The 19,294-nt window shown below is 43.3% G+C and overlaps 1 protein-coding gene across 3 annotated transcripts; it reads left to right on the top strand.

Moving 5' to 3' along the window:
* Positions 1-315: 315 nt before the first annotated feature.
* TXNDC11 (thioredoxin domain containing 11) lies at positions 316-19,140 on the top strand. Of its 3 annotated transcripts, none has more exons than XM_048961786.1 (12): positions 316-546; positions 2,272-2,488; positions 3,072-3,169; positions 5,771-5,900; positions 9,214-9,307; positions 9,756-9,868; positions 11,393-11,593; positions 11,947-12,736; positions 14,343-14,488; positions 15,615-15,724; positions 16,691-16,771; positions 17,934-19,140. In XM_048961786.1, exons 1-12 carry the CDS (start codon positions 395-397, stop codon positions 18,556-18,558), a joined length of 2,757 nt encoding a protein of 918 aa, XP_048817743.1. In that variant the 5' UTR covers positions 316-394; the 3' UTR covers positions 18,559-19,140. The 3 variants fall into 3 exon arrangements, with proteins under 3 accessions (XP_048817743.1, XP_048817744.1, XP_048817745.1); XM_048961787.1 differs by lacking the exon at positions 316-546 and adding an exon at positions 1,320-1,443; XM_048961788.1 differs by lacking the exons at positions 316-546; positions 5,771-5,900; positions 9,756-9,868 and having other exon boundaries at positions 2,472-2,488.
* The last annotated feature ends 154 nt before the right edge of the window (positions 19,141-19,294 follow it).

Genomic DNA, 19,294 nt, shown 5'->3' with positions numbered 1-19,294 from the left:
GCACCGCGTGCCTTTCTGATCTGTTCTGCTTTACGCTTTCGCTGCTCGATGCACGTGCTCTGTAAACTACTGGAAGTCGTTCCAGACGCAACTAAACGTGAAGCCCTTCTTCGGAACGGCGGTGCGAGCCCGGATCGCCGTACGGGCACCGCCGCGTGCAAGAGCTGAGCGCAGCGCGGCCGCGCTCCTCCTCAGGGCCGCGCTGCCGCCGGCCGCTCCCGGCCTGCCCTGCGCCTGCCGGGCTCGGCTGGGCTCGGCGCTGCGTGGCGGCGCTGGGTTGGCGGGCGGCGGGCGGCGGTCCCGCCCCGGGCAGCTGACGGGCGGGCGGCAGGGAGACGTGTGCGAGCGGGAGCGGCCCGGTGTCCCGCGGCCCTCCCCGCCGCGCCCAGCGGCGATGTCGTTAAGCGGCGGCCCCGGGCCCGGCCCTGTGGACGCCCCGCGGCTGCGGCCTCGCGCCGCCCGGATGGCGCGACGATCCGAGCTGCTGTGCGGGGCCGCCATCGTGCTGGGCTGCGCCTTCCTTGTCGCCCTCAAAGTCACCTGCAGGTAACGGCGGGGGAGCGGGTGGACCGAGCCGCGGGGACCCGGGGCCGGCGGGCGGAACGGGGCCGCGCGGCCCAGAGCGGGGCACCCTCCCGAGCAAGGCCCGGAGCGCCGCTCTGGCCCTGCGCCTTCCCCGCTCTGCGGTCGGGCGCTGAGGAGCGCGTGGCGCGCGGTGCCGTCCCGTGACGATCGCGGCGTCCGAAGCCGGCCGGGCCGGGTCGTGCAGGCGGGGCGGAGGAGACGGCGATCCGAAGCCGCGGGCCTTCACCAGCCGTGCCGGGGAGCGGCTTCTTCCTCCCTTGCGAGCGGCGCTGCGCTGCCGGCCGCTGCGCGCCGAGGGAGAACGGGACGGGAGCGGCTGCTGCGGGGCTCTGCGGCCTGAGGCGGAGTCCGGGTGCCGTGGCGGAAGCTCGAATCGACGTGAGCTCCGTTCGCCGCAGGCCGCATCGCCCTCGCTGGGAAGGTCGGGGCGCGACGGCACCCGGGGTTTTCCCTGCCCGGGGCCGCGCAGCCGCAGGGCTCCGCTGAGGGCGGCTGTTGGGTGCAGCGGTGCGGCGAGCTGCTGCTTTGTTACCCGGCGGCTCTGGTTGTCAGCTGTTGGGGGTGTTTCTCCTACTTGAGGACAGCCGTGTAGTTTCTAAGTCGTTCTTCTCGCTGCCTGTCGTGTTGACCCGTTTTCTTGCAGTTTAGAGCCAATCTCGTATCCCGTTTTTCGGCCTTAAGCTATTAGGCGCCGTCCGTCTGTCTGCCCACCCACCCAACCCTGGGACCTGCCGCGGGATGGGGCGGCTGTGCTGGCAGGGCTGCCGATGGGGGAGGCAGAAGTCTAACACAGTGCTTTGGGGCAGCCTGTGTGAGAGCACATCCTTTTGTGGGTGCTAGAGCCAATGAATTGTGAAGGTGAGGAGCTGGTCTGTATGTTAAACGCTTTGTGACGGATAACTATCTCTTAGGTATGAATTATGAACTCCCATAACTTCCAGAAAGTGCTGGAAGTGCCGCGTTCTGGATCATTGGAGTGCTGGTGTGACAGAAAGCAGTTTCTTGGTGCTGCTGGTCGAAGTCATTTCTCTTAAGAGACTCAATCTGTTGTCATCCCATCTTGTATAGTCTTCAAATCAAGACCCCATTTCTTGACATCTGAAAGGAAACGTGCCCTGGGCAATGTCTGTGGTCCCAGCTCTGATCAGTGGTGTTGGTAAAATGAACTGGTACGCGTTCACCTGGTGGTAAATGTCATAGTAAAACAGCTTTTCATAGCAGAGTATAAAATAATAGAAGTATGGAGCACTTTACAGCAATGTGTAAGTTACAGTAATGATCTCTGTCCATTTTAGCATCAGAAAGCTGTATGACCAGTGTCTCCTCTCTTATTAGGTGCTGTTACCTAAAGTACAGGTCTTAAAAGAGGATGAGGCCAGGGAAGGAATCCAAAGCAATCACTCTTCCTGCTAATTCTGTGTTCTGAAGCACCCAGCAAGAAGAGTGTGGGCTAACATACCCATGAGCATGGTGCATGTTACAGCAGCACGAATTTCGGAAACTTGTTTAAAAGGATGATCTTTAGATTTTCATGGTATTTCTTGAAACTGATAATTTGTGATAATTTGTGTCAATTCTTGCAGTTTTGTCACTGTATGACATTCACTAGCCCTAAGGTAAGGCTTTGGGCATGCTTCTTTAATTACTGCACAGCCTCACTGAGCCCTCTTAATTTCCTTCCCACAGCCGAGCAAAAGATGTAACAATGCCAGCAAAGCTTCCAGTGAATTTTTTCTCCACAAGATCTCCCGTCATCGATCTTTTTCGGGGACAGTTAGACTATGCAGATCACCTTCGTCAGGACTCAGAGATTGCATTGTATTTCTTCTACGCGCCGTGGTGTGGCCAGTCGGTTGCCGTGAGAGAAGAAGTAGAACATGTGGCCAGCAGATTGTCAGACCAGGTAACTAGAGAAGACAGGAGTCTTACATGTGATCTGATAGAGCTTTGGTCCCTAAAGAGAGGCCAACTCCTGTCATCCTGTGGGAACCAGAACGACCTGCATGTCTGTACCATGCAGTGATTGAGCCAGTCGTCTTTAATCTTACATACACATTACTAGAATGAATGGAGCAAAGCTGTGATGCATGCTCATCTGTGTGTTATTTCTGCTCCTGGATGGGGAGCTCTGCAGCTTCTGTCTGGTAAAGTGTTTCTGGATTTATTGCTGTGCCTTCAGGTAGAAACTACGGGGAGTTTGCCTGCAGTCCTAGGATTTAGATTAGGAAGCTTAAAAACCAGAAGGAAAAGTGACCATAAAATATTGCTGTGCAAAGAAATGACAACAAAAAGATTTTAAACAAAAAAGGGAGGGTTGGGGAGGAAGGAAAGAAAGTGATAGAATTAAGAGGAGCGGGTATGAAATACTGCTTTGAGAAGGTGCTGAAAATAACAGGTGGAATGCATTGGGGGTAAAAGCAAACTAGATAAAGAAAGTTACAGTAATGTACTTTGCTGTTAGCTGTGAACTTTTATCTGCTTTGCAGGTGCTGTTTGTTGCTATTAATTGCTGGTGGAACCAGGGGAAATGTAGGAAGCAGAAGCATTTCTTTTATTTTCCTGTCATACACTTATACCACCGCAGGTAAGACCTTCATGTGGAGTCTGTTTGTCTAGTTGGTACTTTGCAAAGCAGAAGTATTGTATGTGAGTTGCTCCAAAAGTAATGCCTCCTACTTATTTCCATGGAAACTATGGCTGTTGCAAAGAGCACAACAGTGTGTGTGATAGAGCAAGTTCTCAGCTACAAAACTCTTTCAACATCTGCCTCTCACATCATCAGCCAACACAATAAAAAAAGGAGGCATTACTTTTGGAGCACCCTTCCTAAAAACATTGTGTTTTCAAAGTTCCTTGTCTACAGTTAAAAGACAGCTGAAAAAGGGGGAATTCTGGGTGAAGCTGACAGTGCTCCTGAGCTACTGAGAAGGGCTGTACCTGTCCATTAAGTGTTGTGCTGCTCAAGTTTTCATCCTTAAGGAAAATTGGTATTGCACATGCATCTCCTGGAAGCTCTCTCTCCAATGAAATGTAAATTATTCAGATTTATGTTTTTATTTTAGTTTCCTCTTTGCTCTGTAGGTGGATTCTATTCATTGGTCCCAATTTTTGGCAGCAGTCGTGTTTAGGAATGGAATTTAGGTGCATGTTGAAATTGAGCAGTGCAGTGAAGGCATTCTTCTGAATCTGAATCGTATGCTCCTTTCTTATGCCCCGGATGCTTGAGTAACGTTGTATAGTATTCTGTAGCCTCACTTTTGGTTTTTTTAGTGTTTGTATGTGTGCATTCTTTTTGTGTGGAGCAGAAAGTAATGCTTTTCCAGTACTGGGTACAGCAGAGCTGGGTGCAGTGTAGTTTCTCAGTGTCATTTTTGCAGCTCTCCCATTACAGAAGCAGACTGTACTTAGTTTGGGGATTTGTGCTGAGGATGAACAATCCTAATCCTTGTCAGCTGAACTTTGAATGGTACTGGAAGAATTCAAACCCTAATAAAAGCAAACAAAGAAAAAAACCCAACAAATACATTTGTGCAGAATCTTACTTGGACATGCATTAAGTTAGAATTACTTTATTTTGAAATAACAACACATTAGATGAATACACTTGGGTATTATCAGTAACTGATTGCTGTATCTTTAAACAGAGTTGCAACAGTGAGATGTAGATTCATGTTGATAACCCTATGAAGCCCTCAGAGGGCAATAACTCCCTCCTGCCTGAGATATTAAACTCCTGGGCATTGTACAGTGCACGTGAGAGGAAGCAGTGTGTGTTGCTGTTAAGGCAAAAACTTATGATATACCAGCGTAAGATATAGATTAATCCAGGAAGCTCTAAAAAAACATTCCAGAACATTTGCACATAAGTATCTCAGTGCAAGCTTGAATTATTTTTTTAATTTTTTTTTTTTTTTCTTTCAGCATGTATATGCATAAGCTGTATTACAGAATGCATGATGTTAAATTCTTCAGTGGACTAGTGGGAATGGATTAATCCTTTGTGCTCTTGTTTTTTTATTTCATTTTGAACTGTGATGTCTTGTCCAACCTAAAGATGGTAAATGAGATGTAGGATTTAAAAGAGCAGTGGCCATTGTCATCCTCTGCTCTGTCCTGGTGAGGCCCCACTGTGCCCAGGCCTGGGGCCTCAGAACCGGAGGGATGCAGAGTTGCTGGAGCATGTTCAGAGGAGGCACAGAGGTGCTGAGAGGGCTGGAGCACCTCTCCTGTGAGGAAAGGCTGGGGGAGCTGGGGTTGTCTGGCTTGGAGAAGGGAAGGCTGTGGGGAGACGTCACTGTGACCTTTCAGTACTTGAAGGGAGCGTATAAACAGGAGGTGACTGACACTTTTTACATGGTCTGATAGTGATAGAGCAAGAGGGAATGCCTTTAATCTAAAACAGGGGAGATTTAGGTTAGATGTTAGGAGGGAACCCCTTACTCAGAGGACGGTGAGGCTGTGACACAGGCTGCCCCATCCCTAGAGGCATTCAGGGCCAGGCTGGATGAGATCCTGGGCCACCTGATCTGGTGTAGGGCAACCTTGCCTGCAGCAAGGGGGCTGGGCTGGGTGATCATCGAGGTTCCCTCCAACCTCAGCCGTTGGGTGAACCCAGGGGGGCGGAGGAGGAGGTCTGGCACCGCAGCCCCGCGGCCTGAGGAGCTGCAGGTCACCCCGGCTGCCCAGCAGCAGCATGGCGGGGTTGGTCCTGGTTTTACTGAATGATACTTGGAAACATTCATGTGAAGAACCTTGCATATTTTCAGTCTCAAGATTTAAAAAGGAAAAGAAAGGGAAAGCAGTAGCAGCTTTTCAGATCTATATTCTGTGCTGTACTTCCTTCAAATAGATAAAGCAGAACTATATGGATAGGAACATTTAATTAATTCCTGGCTTTTACCTGCTTCGTTAATGGAACTCAGAAGCTCCATCCCCACCAACACATCACATCTGCACGCAGGCGCCGTGCTGTCGCTGTGACTTCAGCTGGGGATGCTGTGCTGTGCCTCAGGGATGCTGTAGTGTCAATGTAACACAGTCTGCCAGCTGCAGGCACCACGGATGATGAGCACAGAGAGCAATCCCAAGAGCTGAACTTGCTGTCTGTAGAACACCTCTGCCACCTCCAGCAGGGACTCTACTGTGAATTTCAGTCTTAATGTTCTATTATTTTTTTTGGTACTAGTTTTGGACCAATTGAATACAAAGGCCCAATGAGTGCTGTTTATATTGAAAAGTTTGTTCGCCGGGTGATGACACCACTACTCTACATCTCGTCTCGATCAAAATTACTAGATTTCCTCTCAAATTATGAGGTACATGTCTCTCTTCTCTAGCTTTTCTGCTGTGGTTCAGAAAGAGTTTTGTTTCACAGTTAAGTTTGATCTGCTCCCAAGTGCTCATTGCTCTCCAGAGTCTTAAAATCAGTGCCCTGTAAATGTGCTTAAATCATAAATACATGAAACGACACATTCATAACTCTGGTTCCCTGTGCAGTGACTGTTATGATTTAATGATGCTGTTAATTTCCATTACTTTAATAGAGGCAAGAATCATAGCTGTTACCTCGCGGGGCAAAAAGAAACACGAACCAGAAAGACAGAAGAAATCTTTTCTCCAAAATCTTGCAGCACCTGAGAAATATATAATAATTGTTTTAATTTTAAAGGAATATTAAATCTTTCTACTGAGATAAATGCTAAGTGAAAACAAATGTGAAATCACTTGAAATAACTGTTGGCTCCTGACCTCTGTGTGTGCTGTTCCTTCATGACCTTAACCCACCGGTGCGCTGCCTCTCTCATTTTCAGTCCTGTGTGCTCAGAGGTGCTGAGGCTGAGAGCAGTGCTGGTGGATTAATTACTTCCGAGTGGGCAGTGTGCATAGAAATCAGAACCATTTCTAATCCCTTCAAAACTGTCAGTTTCTGCAGCACATGATGGAAAATGCCCTTGTCGTACTGCACGCCCAGTTCCTGGGGAGCAGCCCTGCGCCGTGTGGGCAGAAGCACAGCGCTGTGCAGGGCTGCAGATCCCAGTGGCTCCTCTTTAGTTTAGCAGTGTGGGTGCTGCAGTACAGGCAGCTCGTGGTGCAGGTGCTGGGCTGGGCTCAACATTCAGAGCTCTGCATTTGTACAGATCCCCAGCATTGTAAGCGGGGGCTGAGAGGCAGGAGTAGTGGGTTCTGTGTCTCTTTCTGGTGCATTCTGCGATTCTGTTGTCCTTTTTCTGCTTCAGTTTTACTGCTCTATGACTTCGTTGTTGTTCTGCTTGCCTCCTTGGAAAACAGTGGTGCTCAGGCTCCAGATTTGGGTCTGGGAGGGCTGTATGGGTGGGTGTATGCACTGCAATGCTGCTCATCACCCACAGTTGAGGCTGCATTTTCTGACAGTAATTATTTGGATTTTTTATATATTCATGAAATGATAGCAGTGCAAAATTAAAATAGGATAGGAGTTAAATTTACTTTTGAGAGCAAAGGAAAACATCCCATTTGGAAAACAGAACATAAAGTGTATAGGAAGATCTTAGTGCATCGGGAGAGGAATCTGCAGTTGTGCCGTAGCTACAAGGAGGTGGAAGTTGGTGCTGTCTGAGCTCCTCTTAGCAAATCTGTGTTCCAAGATTCAGAACTTCCTATCTATACTGAGATCTCCTTTATAAAAGTTGAATCTCTCTCCTGCTGAGCTGCCCCTGTGTTGGTCCAGCTCCCAGAGCTGCTCAGGTTCCGTTAGGGGACCCAGATAGCTGGCAGGAGAGCAGGACAGTTTGCACAGTGCTCAAGAAGGGATGCAGCACTTTGGCCACTTAGTTGCCTTGTGTACCTGCCCCAGTCACGAGGAGGAACTTTTAACTTGTCAGATGGTCACAGAAAGGACATTGTTCAAACAGGTTGCAGATCAGGTGTAGAGCACAAGGTTCATACATAAAGCATACTTTCTGCTAAACCCACCCAGTTTTCTTATTGAAACCTCCAAGAGTCACTCCCAGTGTGCCTGTGATCGCCTTCCGCTGCAGTCAGCACTCGGAGATCTGTAGCCACAGCTGATGGGTAACAGCAGTCAGGGCCTCGTCTGCTCAGTGGCTTTGAACTGCTTTCTAGGTCTGCCCTTCGGCTTCTTGGCACTTCTGCTATCACTTCTTGCTTTCAGTTGCTGTTTCGTGCCAGTGATGGTGTTTAGAAATGGTGCCAGAAATGAGAAGCCGTGTAAGGAGCTGTGTGTGTCTCCTTGCTGGGTTTACTTGGCTGGTTTGTTACTTTCTTAATTTGGTGTTAGGAAGGGAAAATGAAGAGAAGCAATGACTGTCTTTTTTTGGTAACTGTTATCCTTCTTTGAAGAACAAATGCTATTACATTTCCATATATTTTCACTTCTTTATTTATATTATTATTTTCTTTTTAACAACTGTTACTGTCACTTTTATTGTTGGTAATTTCTTGGAGTGTTTCATTAAAAATCTTTAAGAGGAAGGCTCTTGTGGGTAGCATTGAGTGTCAGGCAGGATAATTCCTGCCTGAATGAACAGCTCACTGGTTGGAATGGGGAACCATCTTATCAGTGAAACATTCTGAGATATTTTCACTAATATCAACAATAGGCAAATCACATATTCATGTTTTGAAACTATACTCATTTTTTATATGTAAAGCTGAAATAATAAAAGCATCCTTTGAAATACCAAATGAAGGTATCTCGCTGGGGAGGTATTTGCCTCACCCGGGACAGTCGGTGAGGCTGGAATCTTTTGTCCCACAGCGATCCCTGTGCTCTTGTTTTGTGCATTTGGTGCATGCACCGGGATGGTGGAACTGGGAAACAGCACAGAATGACTGAATTCCATCGCTTTCTTTGTCCTGAAGGCCTGCTAAACCAATTGGAATGGTGAATAGAAAGGCAGTGATTAATAATTATGATTTAAAATGAATTGTATTCTGCAAAATTTAAACTCAAAACGTAGGTGATGTTTCGGAGCAGCAGCCTGCAGGCAGCTCCAAGCTGTGCTCGTGGCCTTGCCAGCAGCCCTGCCTATGGATGAGTCTTTTACATTTCACGTTGTCTGATCAGCAATTGAAGATCTTTTCTTATTTGTTTTTGTCTCTTTGTTCTGGTGCAGCTGGTCTCGCACGGAGCCCTAAGTGACACAGCGAAAGAACTTGCAGTGGCTGTAGCTTTAACATGGGGAGGCTGTGGGCTTAGCAGTTCCTGTACTGACTCACAGGATGTGTGATGCACACACAGTTGCTGATTATGTGCAACGTAGTAAATGATTAGAATGTAGTCTGAAAAATTATACTAGATATTCTCATTCTGAAGAAGTCTCATAACAATTATGATTTATATTATACGATTGGAACTGACTGATAATTTCTAGGGATATTAATTTTCAGTCATGCCTCTGCAGTCCTAAAAGCATCCTTGCATTTTATGTAGCTGTCAAATGACAGCTTTAGAACTGATTCCTGATCAGTCTTTTAATACTAATTCTTTTCTGACAGCATTAAGTGACTGTTCTTCAGCAAACGCTATTTTGTTGTCTTTTAAAATGTTACATTTTAGTGTAGGCAAACAGCTTTCATCTCCCACGTAGTTGCAAATCGTTCAGCTAACTGTAATTCTTACTCTTTCAGCCTGGAGTTGTGGGATATTTTGAGTTCAACGCTTCACCGCAGCCTCCCGGTTATTTAACCTTCTTTACGTCAGCTTTACATTCATTAAAGAAAGGTAAAATTCATCTTCAAAATTTAAGGGGTCTCTGAACAATGTACTTGTATGGACTTCAGTAATTCTTTGCAACATTTTGTAATTTGAAAGTGGATCCCTTTTGAGTGTATATTAAGGTTCATCTAATTATGAGACTGTATTTAATTACTGTGCAAAGTTTGCTTACGTGAAAGGTTTATGGTATGTTTTGGGGTCAGCCATCGTGGAATTCCAGTACAGGGCAGCTGCTCTCAGTGATACACAAAGGGGCACTTTTCTCAAAATCCCTCAAGTGTAGCTGCAGTGCATCCATAGCTGGAGGCAGACAGCATTTGACCGCGTTGAATTCCAGAGTGTCTTCAGTTCCAGTGTTGTTGCATTTTAAAAATAAGATGTGTATTCTTCTAAGGCTCTCAGGAGAGAAGTTCAGTGTAGAATTCTATTTAAAACTGAACATTTGCCCTTTAAGATTACCTGGGAACAGTACGCTTCGGAGTGGTCACAGATAAGCTTGTTGCGGAGGAGATCTCGTTGGTGCATTCGGGCAGTGTGTATTTGCACAGACACATCAACACATCTCTTGTGAGTATCATATTGGTGTTGTGGTGACTGAGACAACTGTGCTGCAGTGCAAACATCACGTGGACAAATATATAATAAAGGAGTGTTCCACAAAGCAGTAGAACAAGGAGCATCTAAGTAGAATATTTCTGTACAGTAATACACATTTTCTTTCTGCTAGTCAGCAGCTGCTCTAAATGATTTAAACTTTAAGCAGTGTCTAGACCAGGTGGCCGATAGGGCCTCAGGAGAAGTATCAGACTCAATTCTGTGTCTGGTTTTTGCAAGAGTCAAAGGTATACACTTCTGCTTGTTGGCTTTTTCCCTTGCACATGTAGGGAAATGAGTGCCAGAGCACAGCAATGTGAAGCTGCACCAGCACTGCTGAAATACATGCAGTCATAGCTCATCCATCTGTGAGGGAAATTGAATTATTTCCTTGACTGTCTGTAAAACCTGTATATTTATCTGAGAATTACTTTAAAGACCTTAATACCTGGACTTTCAGCATATGAAGGTATATAGATACTTCAGCTCAGCTCTTGTCCTACTACTCTGAAGTGTGTGACAGTGGGCTTTGTGTTCACAGCGTATTTGGCTTTCTGTAGTAGATTGACTTAAGTTTTCAGAGGCCCTTGGGTTCATCTTAACAATTTGGGAAAGTCTTTTTAATGGGAAATAGTTTGTCTCCTTCAAAACAAAACCCCAGAAGCCCAAACACCTCGTAAGTGGTCATACTGAGACTCTCTTCTGATTAAAAGAGCTATTTATATCAATTTAATTGAAAATTTATCTAAACTTTAAACCTGCTGTTCATGGTTTTGGAATACTAAAACTGAAAATACTTTTGGAATTGTTATTGTGTATGGAGTCCATATCTGTCCACACTGCTAGCGTGAGTGCAAGCTCTGAAGATAAGCTTCCATGCAGTATTTTATTCAACTGACATTAGGGAAAACATGGCTTTTTTCTAAAAATCATTGGTAAATGCATGAGACTGCTGTTGTCTTTGCAGCGATTCAGGATAAACTTACCTTAATTCATGAAAATGATCCTAGAAGCTGTAAGCCAATTTTCAACAATTTTCTTCTGTACTTTCAGTACTAAAAAACAGTATAGCCATTTTAAATGCAGTCTGGTTATTGGGTTCTTAAAATATTGACGTAAGGTGAGTTAATATGTTTAATTAGTAGTGGAAAAAATTACTCTAGTATGCTATAAATCAAAACACGTCATGATGTCAACTTAGAAATGGCACTCTTTATAAAGCCTTGACTGCAAACAGTAAAGATCATAGTGATGTGATGAAAGAAAAAGGAGCTTGCCTGGCAGAAGACTTGTTGCCTGGAAGACTGAATCTTGACGTGATCTCATGAGAGGGGGATGGAGGTACGAAGTTCTGAAGCTCTCTGAATAGTTTTGCTAAATTAAAAATGTGTTTCAGGCATTACTGTAACAAAGCACACTGTAGTTGGGAACTGCGTTCAATAGTGAGCAGTATGTTTTAGTAAGTGAGAGCAAACAATTGTTGTTTCCATTCTCGAGATCTATCCAAATGACACCATGAACTATACAGCTGAGAACGTGTGCAAGTGGGCTCTGGAAAATCGAGAGCTGCTCATCCGCTGGCTGAGACCACATGGGGGAAAAAGCCTTCTTCTGAACAACGAGCTGAAGAAAGGGCCGGCGCTTCTCGTGTTTGTACCTTACGACCCCTTGGCAGAAATTCAGCCTCTGTTAGACGAAGTAAGTGAAATAGCTTCATCTTAAAGGTGAGATGGAAGGGAAGTCTGCTCTTTTCTTTTTCAACCATTGTGTTACTGAACTGTGATAAACAGTACAGAGAGGACCTTGAGATCAGTGTCGTGGAATGAAAGTGATTTAAACAGTATTTTTGTATTTAATTCTTGTAGACTGAGATGCTGAGTTTTGTTACAAAGTCACAGCTTCCTGTAATTCTTTCCTAAGGATATAGAAGAGTGGTAAACTTTGTAAAATTCCATCAAAAGTTGCAGAGGTTGTTAAACCTGCAACAGATAACTGCTTTTGAGTGAACTATGTGCAGTTAATCTCACTTTGCTTTTCTCTTTTCCTTGTAGATTACCAAAGTGGCCTTGGAATACCACAGCTGTAACAAAAGCCAGGGAGCTGAACCAGAGCTTCAGCACTTAGGGAACAGTGATTCACCAGCTTCTGATTCCTCTGATCCAGATGCACATATGAAATTGGCAGACACATTTTTGATAACCAAGTACCCATGCTGTAACACAGTGGTGCTTCCGCAGTGGCACTCGATATCCAGAACTCACAACGTGTGTGAGCTGTGCATTAATCAGACGCTTGGTGTCAAACCAGATAAAGTCAGTGTGCCACGCTGTAACTTCTTTGAGATAGAAACAGCTTTGGACTCTTTCTACCTCCAGGAACACACCTTTTTTCAAGTTGTTTCAAGTAGCATTGAATGCAGCAATTTCCTAAGTTTTTACAGTCCCTTTAGCTATTACACTGCATGTTGCAGAACGGTCGATAGACATTTTTTAAGTTTCATTAGTTCTGAGAAGACCATCTTTCAGACCCCTAAAGTTGCATTTTCTTCCCATGGGAAGAAAGATAATGCTGACATCCAGAATTCTATTCCTCATATTGAGGATAGGAACTGCTTTATTCCTGACCTTCATATTGCTGGCACTAACATTACTGGTCTGAGCTGCAGGACCAACAAAACCTTGAACCTCTATCTGCTGGATTCAAATCTTTTTTGGATATATGCAGAGAGACTAGGAGCATCAAGATCGACTCATCGTAAGGAATTTGCTGCCATTGTTGACCTGAAAGAAGAGCTGCATTATGTCCTTGATCAGAATCAGTCGCTTACAGGATCTACCCTGGGTATGCTGTCTGCTATAGAAATGCTTTAAATAATAAAAACAAGTTTGCAAGTAAACTTATGAATGGAAAACTTCACACTGTTCTGAAAAGTGAGACTGTGGTCACCATTGTGAGCCTTAATTTATTCTATTTAATGTATTTAGTAGCTAACTGACTAGTAGAATATTTTTCTAAATGGCATGAGAACCAAAATGCACACAACAAAATGATTTGCTTTAAGTGAAGTGAACATTGGAGTGTGCAAATGGTGACTGAAAACATTGAAGGAAGTGGTAAAAACTGATTTGCTTGTGGAAAAAAAAGTAACGCTGAACCTCTAACAAATGTGATACTATAAAACACATTTGTGTATTAATGGTACTGCTGGCGTTCAGCTGTTTCCACATACTAAAAGCTGCCAGCATTCCACGAGATACTGCTCCCTTACCAGTGCAGACCAGTCCTTCCTTTGTCCTCTGATTTATACATTGTTTTACTTTTTTTTTCTTTAAAGGTGCATGTATTTTTCATATAGAACTTTGAATTGCTTCTGTTCTGATCTGGCAATACTAAATTGCCAGGGGGAAGAAAAAAGCCAATTGTCTTCAGGGGGAGATGACAACAATCACTGCTCTGGCTTACTGCAGTTCCTGGAGCAGGCTGTGAGCTGCCTGCTAGAGTGCATTTGCTTGCCCTGACAGTGTGCTGAGTCAGCCTGGGGAAAATGCAGAGTCTGCAGATATGGAAGTAAATTCTAGTGAACACAGTATCAAAGTAAATTGTTCCAGAAGGTTTAATCAGTGTAGGTGCTACATCATTACCTTGTATTTGCAGTTTGCCATAGGTGTTTAAGTTGCACAAATAAGTAGGCACAACTGGAGAGCAAAGAGCTGTGTTGAAGTTCCAGCTCCCACCTGCCCTCCATCCCCTCTGCATCTCCCTGCCCCACAGAACGCTCTGGAAAGAAAAAATGATGCTAAAAACAAAAATTGTTGACCACACATGGATGCTCAGGGGGTAATAAAGAGCTGGGTGAGAAGATAATAAATTTTCTTCCTGTTTGTGCTCTCAGTGCTTTCTGTGTTAAAATATTTTCTGTTCACAGGATTTCCTAAGTGGGATGAGAGTTGCTGTGCTGAGTTACATTGTCTGAGTTACTTGAGCTTCCAGAAATGTTTTTTTCTACATATGTTGTCAGAGTCACTGTGATTTTCTTTCTATTTTATTATTTATTTTGTTGTATTCCTATAGTTGGAATAACTTCTGATATTTTAAATTAATGGAACAGGTTTGTGTTTAATATCTTCAACAGATTTCAGTTTTTATGGATGGTTCTTAAATATACAGGAGTAGGCAGAGTATTTTTAATTATTCCTTAATAATACATAAGTACTCAAAAGCTGGAGATATGGAAGGAAAATAACAATATTGTCATCTGCTGTGAGAATTTCATGAATGTTGAGCAGCAAATACGAAATGAAGTACTGCTCTTGGTATGTCAGAGACAGACTTGTTGATCTGCTGTTTTCTGCCTGTGTACGATGTGTCGGCTTTAGTTTCATCTGGGAATGGCAAAGTGCAGCCTGCCAAAACCCAGACGTAAGTTTATGTATCATTTTTGTTTCAGAGAACTTCATAAAGAATTTCAGCATTCTCTACAGTCCCTTGAAGAGGCATCTCGTGGATGGCACCTCAGTCCGTGTCCCTGCAGAGCGCGTCGTGGCTGAAGTGACCACCAGCACCTTCCATCACATTGTGTTTTCAAGTGAAAAGGTACTCGTTGCTGTAGAAAAAGCTTCTGCAAGTCATTGCTCACCTTCTGAGGAAGGATTCTCATTCTTTTTTAGCCACCTGCGTTGCTTCTGTGTAAAATACAACAGTCTTTATTCAGAACGCCAGAATATTTGTTTCTTAAAAAAAAAAAAAGCAATCAAGTTTAGTGTAACTTTAAGTGAATCTCCAAAGTGCCTTTTTCCTGGTAAAAGAATGAAAAAGTCCATGCTGCGGATTCCTGCATAGCAGCTTTCTACCATCGTTCAAAGTTCCATTCCTTTTACTTTGCCTGTGCTTTTGAGATGGAAAGAAGTCCTTGACTCTGCCTGCAATCTGCAGCCCCATTTCCCTCCTTCCTCTGCAGCAGCACCAGCACATGCTGCAAACGTGGAATTTGAGGTAATGCTGCCAGGCGTTGTGATGTCTGCCTTTCATAACTTAAAGGACATAAGTACCTTTTGTTTTCTATGTATTAATTGTTTTTAAACTTAAAAAAAAAAAGCACTTGTAAAGCTAACAGAAGTTTTAAACCAAAGATAGGATTTGGCACACAGAAATGTCAAAGGCACAAGCTGTCTATTTGCATGCCATGAAATTGCTTTATGTATGAGGTCATCTTGAAGAGCAGTTAAATCACTTTTTATTCTTTGTAAGAAGTACTCAGGATTAGTGTCTGTTGGCTGTGGGGCTGCAGCAGGTGGGTACACGCGCAGTGCTTGGCTTCAGCATCCCGGCTGCCCTTTGCTAGCCAAAGGCCCAAAGCAGGAGGGCAGACATCTTCCCCAGCACCACCTCCTGGGGTGTACAGTCACTGTTAGACATGTAGGAGTTCAAGGCTGCAGAAGAATCCTAAGAAGTGTAAGAAAGTTTGATGCATTTTTATTTAACGAGAACTAAATAATTCTTTGTTTTCTCTTTACGGAGAGGAGATTCCCCAGGACTGCCTGTGTTAACCTGAGAGACAGAAGGCATCAGTAAACAGCTTGTAATAAAGCATGTCAACATTAGCATGCAGTGTATTTTCATATGTTAAGAGTGCTAAATAATTGAGATTTTGTGAAGACTAGCCCTTCTTTAGTGCAGATCAATTACAGTAGGTAATAAGACTCTTCATTTCATTTTACAGAATGTCTTGCTGCTCTATTATGCACAGTGGTGTGGATTCTGTGCTTCTCTCAATCATATCTTTATTCAGCTGGCTCGGCTTTTGCCTCCAGATCATTTCACTGTGGCAAGGTAAAAAAGATTCTAATTTAATCTCTCTAGAATAATGCAAGTTCATTGAGATAATTGGCCTAGAGAATAATTACTTTTTTTCCTCTCTACAGTCTCGCAGTAGTTGATGTGAATGTCGTCTGTTTCATTTTTCTTTGAATCCATTATCTTTCTTTCCTCTGCCTAAATTTGATTCTTTTCAATCTCACTGCAGCGTTTCTGCAGTTCAGTTAAAATGAATTTTCAAATTATTCTTGGAGCACACTGATTTTGGAAAGGGAACCAGTACAGCAGGTGGCAGCAGAAAAGCATTTTTAACTTTCTCTGATCATTTGAAGTGAAGAATTGAATCGTACAGTGTTGTATTTTAGGAATTGAGAGACATTTGTACGCATTTATACAACATGTGTACGATACGTGTGTTGTCTGACAGTTCTTTAACATGGTCAGGGTTTCAGTGCAACCGAAACATTCTTATTGATGTGTTCTCAAATACATGATTGCTTACATCTCTGTTCTCATTGTGTCCTTATTTCATTCTGACTGAATTTCCTTAAGGAGCAGCAGGAGATATATGGGCAAAAAATTAAAAGCTACAGCTAGCACTGGTTTGTTTTTGCTTTAGCACTTGTTTATAATTGCTGCTTTTTTGCCCTAGGTAAAATGCTGCTCTCAAATCTACACCCATTCTCTTTCCTGACGTTGAAGTTCTATCATTTGGTCTGTTATTTTTGTTTCAGTGGTGCTGAAACCCACTGTGTGGTTATCTGTTGGGTTTTTTTTTCTTTTCTTTCTAATAGAATTGTAACAATTTATAATCAGAAATGACTGAAGAAAGCAAAATAAAGCCATAGCAAGCAATTGAACAGTCGTTTCATTAATTAAACTCATGTTCCTTTCTATGTAGAACTTTAGGGGAAAAAAAATTTGCATTTTCCCTTTTTGTAATCCCTCCAATGACTTTTTGTGTGCGTGTTTTCTTAACAGAATTGATACCACTCAAAATGATCTTCCTTGGGAATTTATGACAGACCGGCTCCCGACCATTTTATTTTTTCCTCAGCAGAGGTAATGCGGTTCTTTCCCCTCGTGTGTTTTGTTTTTTCCTTCACTAAGCTACAATAACTCTGTGATCCGTGCGTCTCAGTATAGTGACAGCGTGCGTCTCAAGTATGAAATGGCAAAAAAGGTCTTTGGATTACGTTAAAGCACTGGCAAAGCAGGGCTAGGAGCAGTAAAACCACTTGTGGTGGGGCTTCCTCTGGTACCTGTCTGTGTGCTGTTACTATGTAGTCCCGTGTTTCTTGTTTTTTCACAGATGCTTGTTTTGTCTTGGCCTATTTTACTAACCATCTGCAGGCTAACTTCATAGTTTTTAGTGAGATTGGGTTTGTAACATTCACAAATGTGGTTTCTTAAGTAGTTTAGCACTGGAACTGTATCTGCAGATTTCTTTCCCACTTTTCCTTTCTAGCATGTTTTAGTTTTGCTACATGTAGGTAATAAATGAAATCAGGCTTTGACAGTATGTGTAGTAGCACTAGATTGTTGTTGCTGTTTTAGATGTAAAGGTGCTTTCTGTGAAGGCTTTGTACAGCTCCTTGTGCATTTGCCATGGGACTGTTTTTGCAGGTTACCCGGCCTGCTCAGTGTTTTCTTCCTCACACTGCTGCTGCTTTGGTTTGGTTTTCACTGCAAATAGCCTTTCAGCTTTTCTGATGTATGCTATGGTTTTGATTAAAATAATAATAATAATTTTTAAAAAGGATAGTGACATAGTAAAACATTACTGTTGTATAATGAGTCAATTTTGGCTTAGTGTAGGCTATTTTTTCCAAAATGTCATGAATCATTAAGTTTGGATGTAAGCTGCTTGTCAACTGAGAAACTGCTGCTGCTAATTACAGAATTGACTTGGCTGATCACCAGGACTGCAGGAGAAGAAAAAACACATTGCCTAGTCTGCCAAAAATAGCTTAATTTTGATGAACACAAACCTTATCTGCCCCAAGTTCTTGAATTATTCATTAAAGCATCTTATCTTTGTGGAATACAGGTGAAACAGTTTATGAAATAGAAATAGCCTGTGCTGTATCTTCATTATACGAGTTTAGGTTTCTTTTAACTGTGTAATTAGCCAAGATACCAATTTTGAGTTGGGCAGCAGATACTTAGTTATCACTGCTTCTGTAGCTTTATGCCTTGACACTAACTTGGTATGTCCTTCCAGGAAGGATCAAAGCGTGAAGTTCCCAGAAGACCTTCCAGTTAGCCTTCCTCATCTTCTTAAATTTATTTTACATCACTCGAGTCTTTCTTCATCAGAGCCCTGCACCAAAGAATGCCTCCATAAAGAGACAGTTTTACAGCAAGGACACATCTCCCACTTGGAGCAAGAAGTTCAGAAGTTAAGGTCAGAAATCAGGGCCCTGCATCAAGCCCATGAATCCCTTGAGGCACAGCTTTCTGAAGCCAGAAGAGAAGAACATCGACTACAGCAGCAGAAGCACACACTGGAAAAGCAGCACAAGACTCTGCAGCTCCACAGCCAGCAGTTGCAGGCAACATACGATCAGAAGAATCAGGAATTGCTAGAAATGGCCGAAAAGCTTCAAGAACTGGCTGACGCATCAGAAAACCTCCTTAAGGAAAATACATTACTGAGAATCCTGGTGGCATCGAGGGAAGGAAAGCTACAGAGCAGAGACGAACCTAAAGAAGCCCTTCAGTCAGAGCAAACAGTGGCTGATGACAGCAGTGTATTGGTTTCAGCAGCTCTCAGCACAGAGGAGAAAAGGATTGATCGTGTTGATGCCGTAGCGACAGAACACAGTAGTGAAAACAGGACAGAATGATTGCTTACACAAAGTCATGATGCCGTACTGAGTAGGTATTTATGCAAATTTTATTGAAATCCACTGTAAATAAAGACTTCTCCCACATGATCTAGAAAAAGAAAATCAAATGGAATATTTTTGTATACTTGAACAACTTATTAGGTACCCCATTCTAAAGTGAAGAGAAGGAGTATGGAAAACTTTCTGCACTTTACTATTGCACTAACTTGCAAACACCTATCCATTTAAAATTAAAGATGCTGATGTTTAGGGGCAGCAGCATAAAGCATCTCTAAGGACCAATTATTTTTACACCAGCTTTCTCTGTAACAGCTGCTAGAAGAAAAGCTAGACCTTTAATGTACACTTCTCCATAAACTTCTGAAATTTGCCCTTTTCATCGCATTGTTTGCAGAATTAAAATGAAATACTTCATCTCTGTGATCAGTGAACTTGAATGGACAAAATACTTTATTCAAGAACTTCAGCACTTTGTATCACTTTTGTATACCAGTTACCTGACTGTCTTGAAATCTGCAAGAGCCATGTGTGAACTGTTACCCAGTGAAACAAAACTAAAGAAAAATCTTACTGAATTAATCCTTTTCTCCTTAATTTCTAGGATTTCTATAATACACAGGTCTAGGTGTATGGGTCTGGCTGCATGTATGCCAGTCTCCTGCCACTGACATCTTAAGAAGCATGTGCCAGGGCAAGGACAGCTCTGCCAGCTGTATTCTAAAAGCAACTGCAG

This window comes from Lagopus muta, chromosome 15, assembly GCF_023343835.1.
Source record: "Lagopus muta isolate bLagMut1 chromosome 15, bLagMut1 primary, whole genome shotgun sequence".
Lineage (NCBI taxonomy): Eukaryota > Metazoa > Chordata > Aves > Galliformes > Phasianidae > Lagopus > Lagopus muta.
The sequence above is the reverse complement of the archived record's forward strand: the minus strand, read 5'-3'. Positions and strand labels throughout refer to the sequence as shown.

Coding starts and splice junctions, on each gene's coding strand:
- TXNDC11 (XM_048961786.1), top strand. CDS start 395: ATGTCGTTAAGCGGCGGCCCCGGGCCCGGCCCTGTGGACGCCCCGCGG. Junction 5,901..9,213: donor ATTTCCTCTCAAATTATGAG/GTACATGTCTCT, acceptor TTACTCTTTCAG/CCTGGAGTTGTGGGATATTT. Junction 9,308..9,755: donor TTTACATTCATTAAAGAAAG/GTAAAATTCATC, acceptor TTGCCCTTTAAG/ATTACCTGGGAACAGTACGC.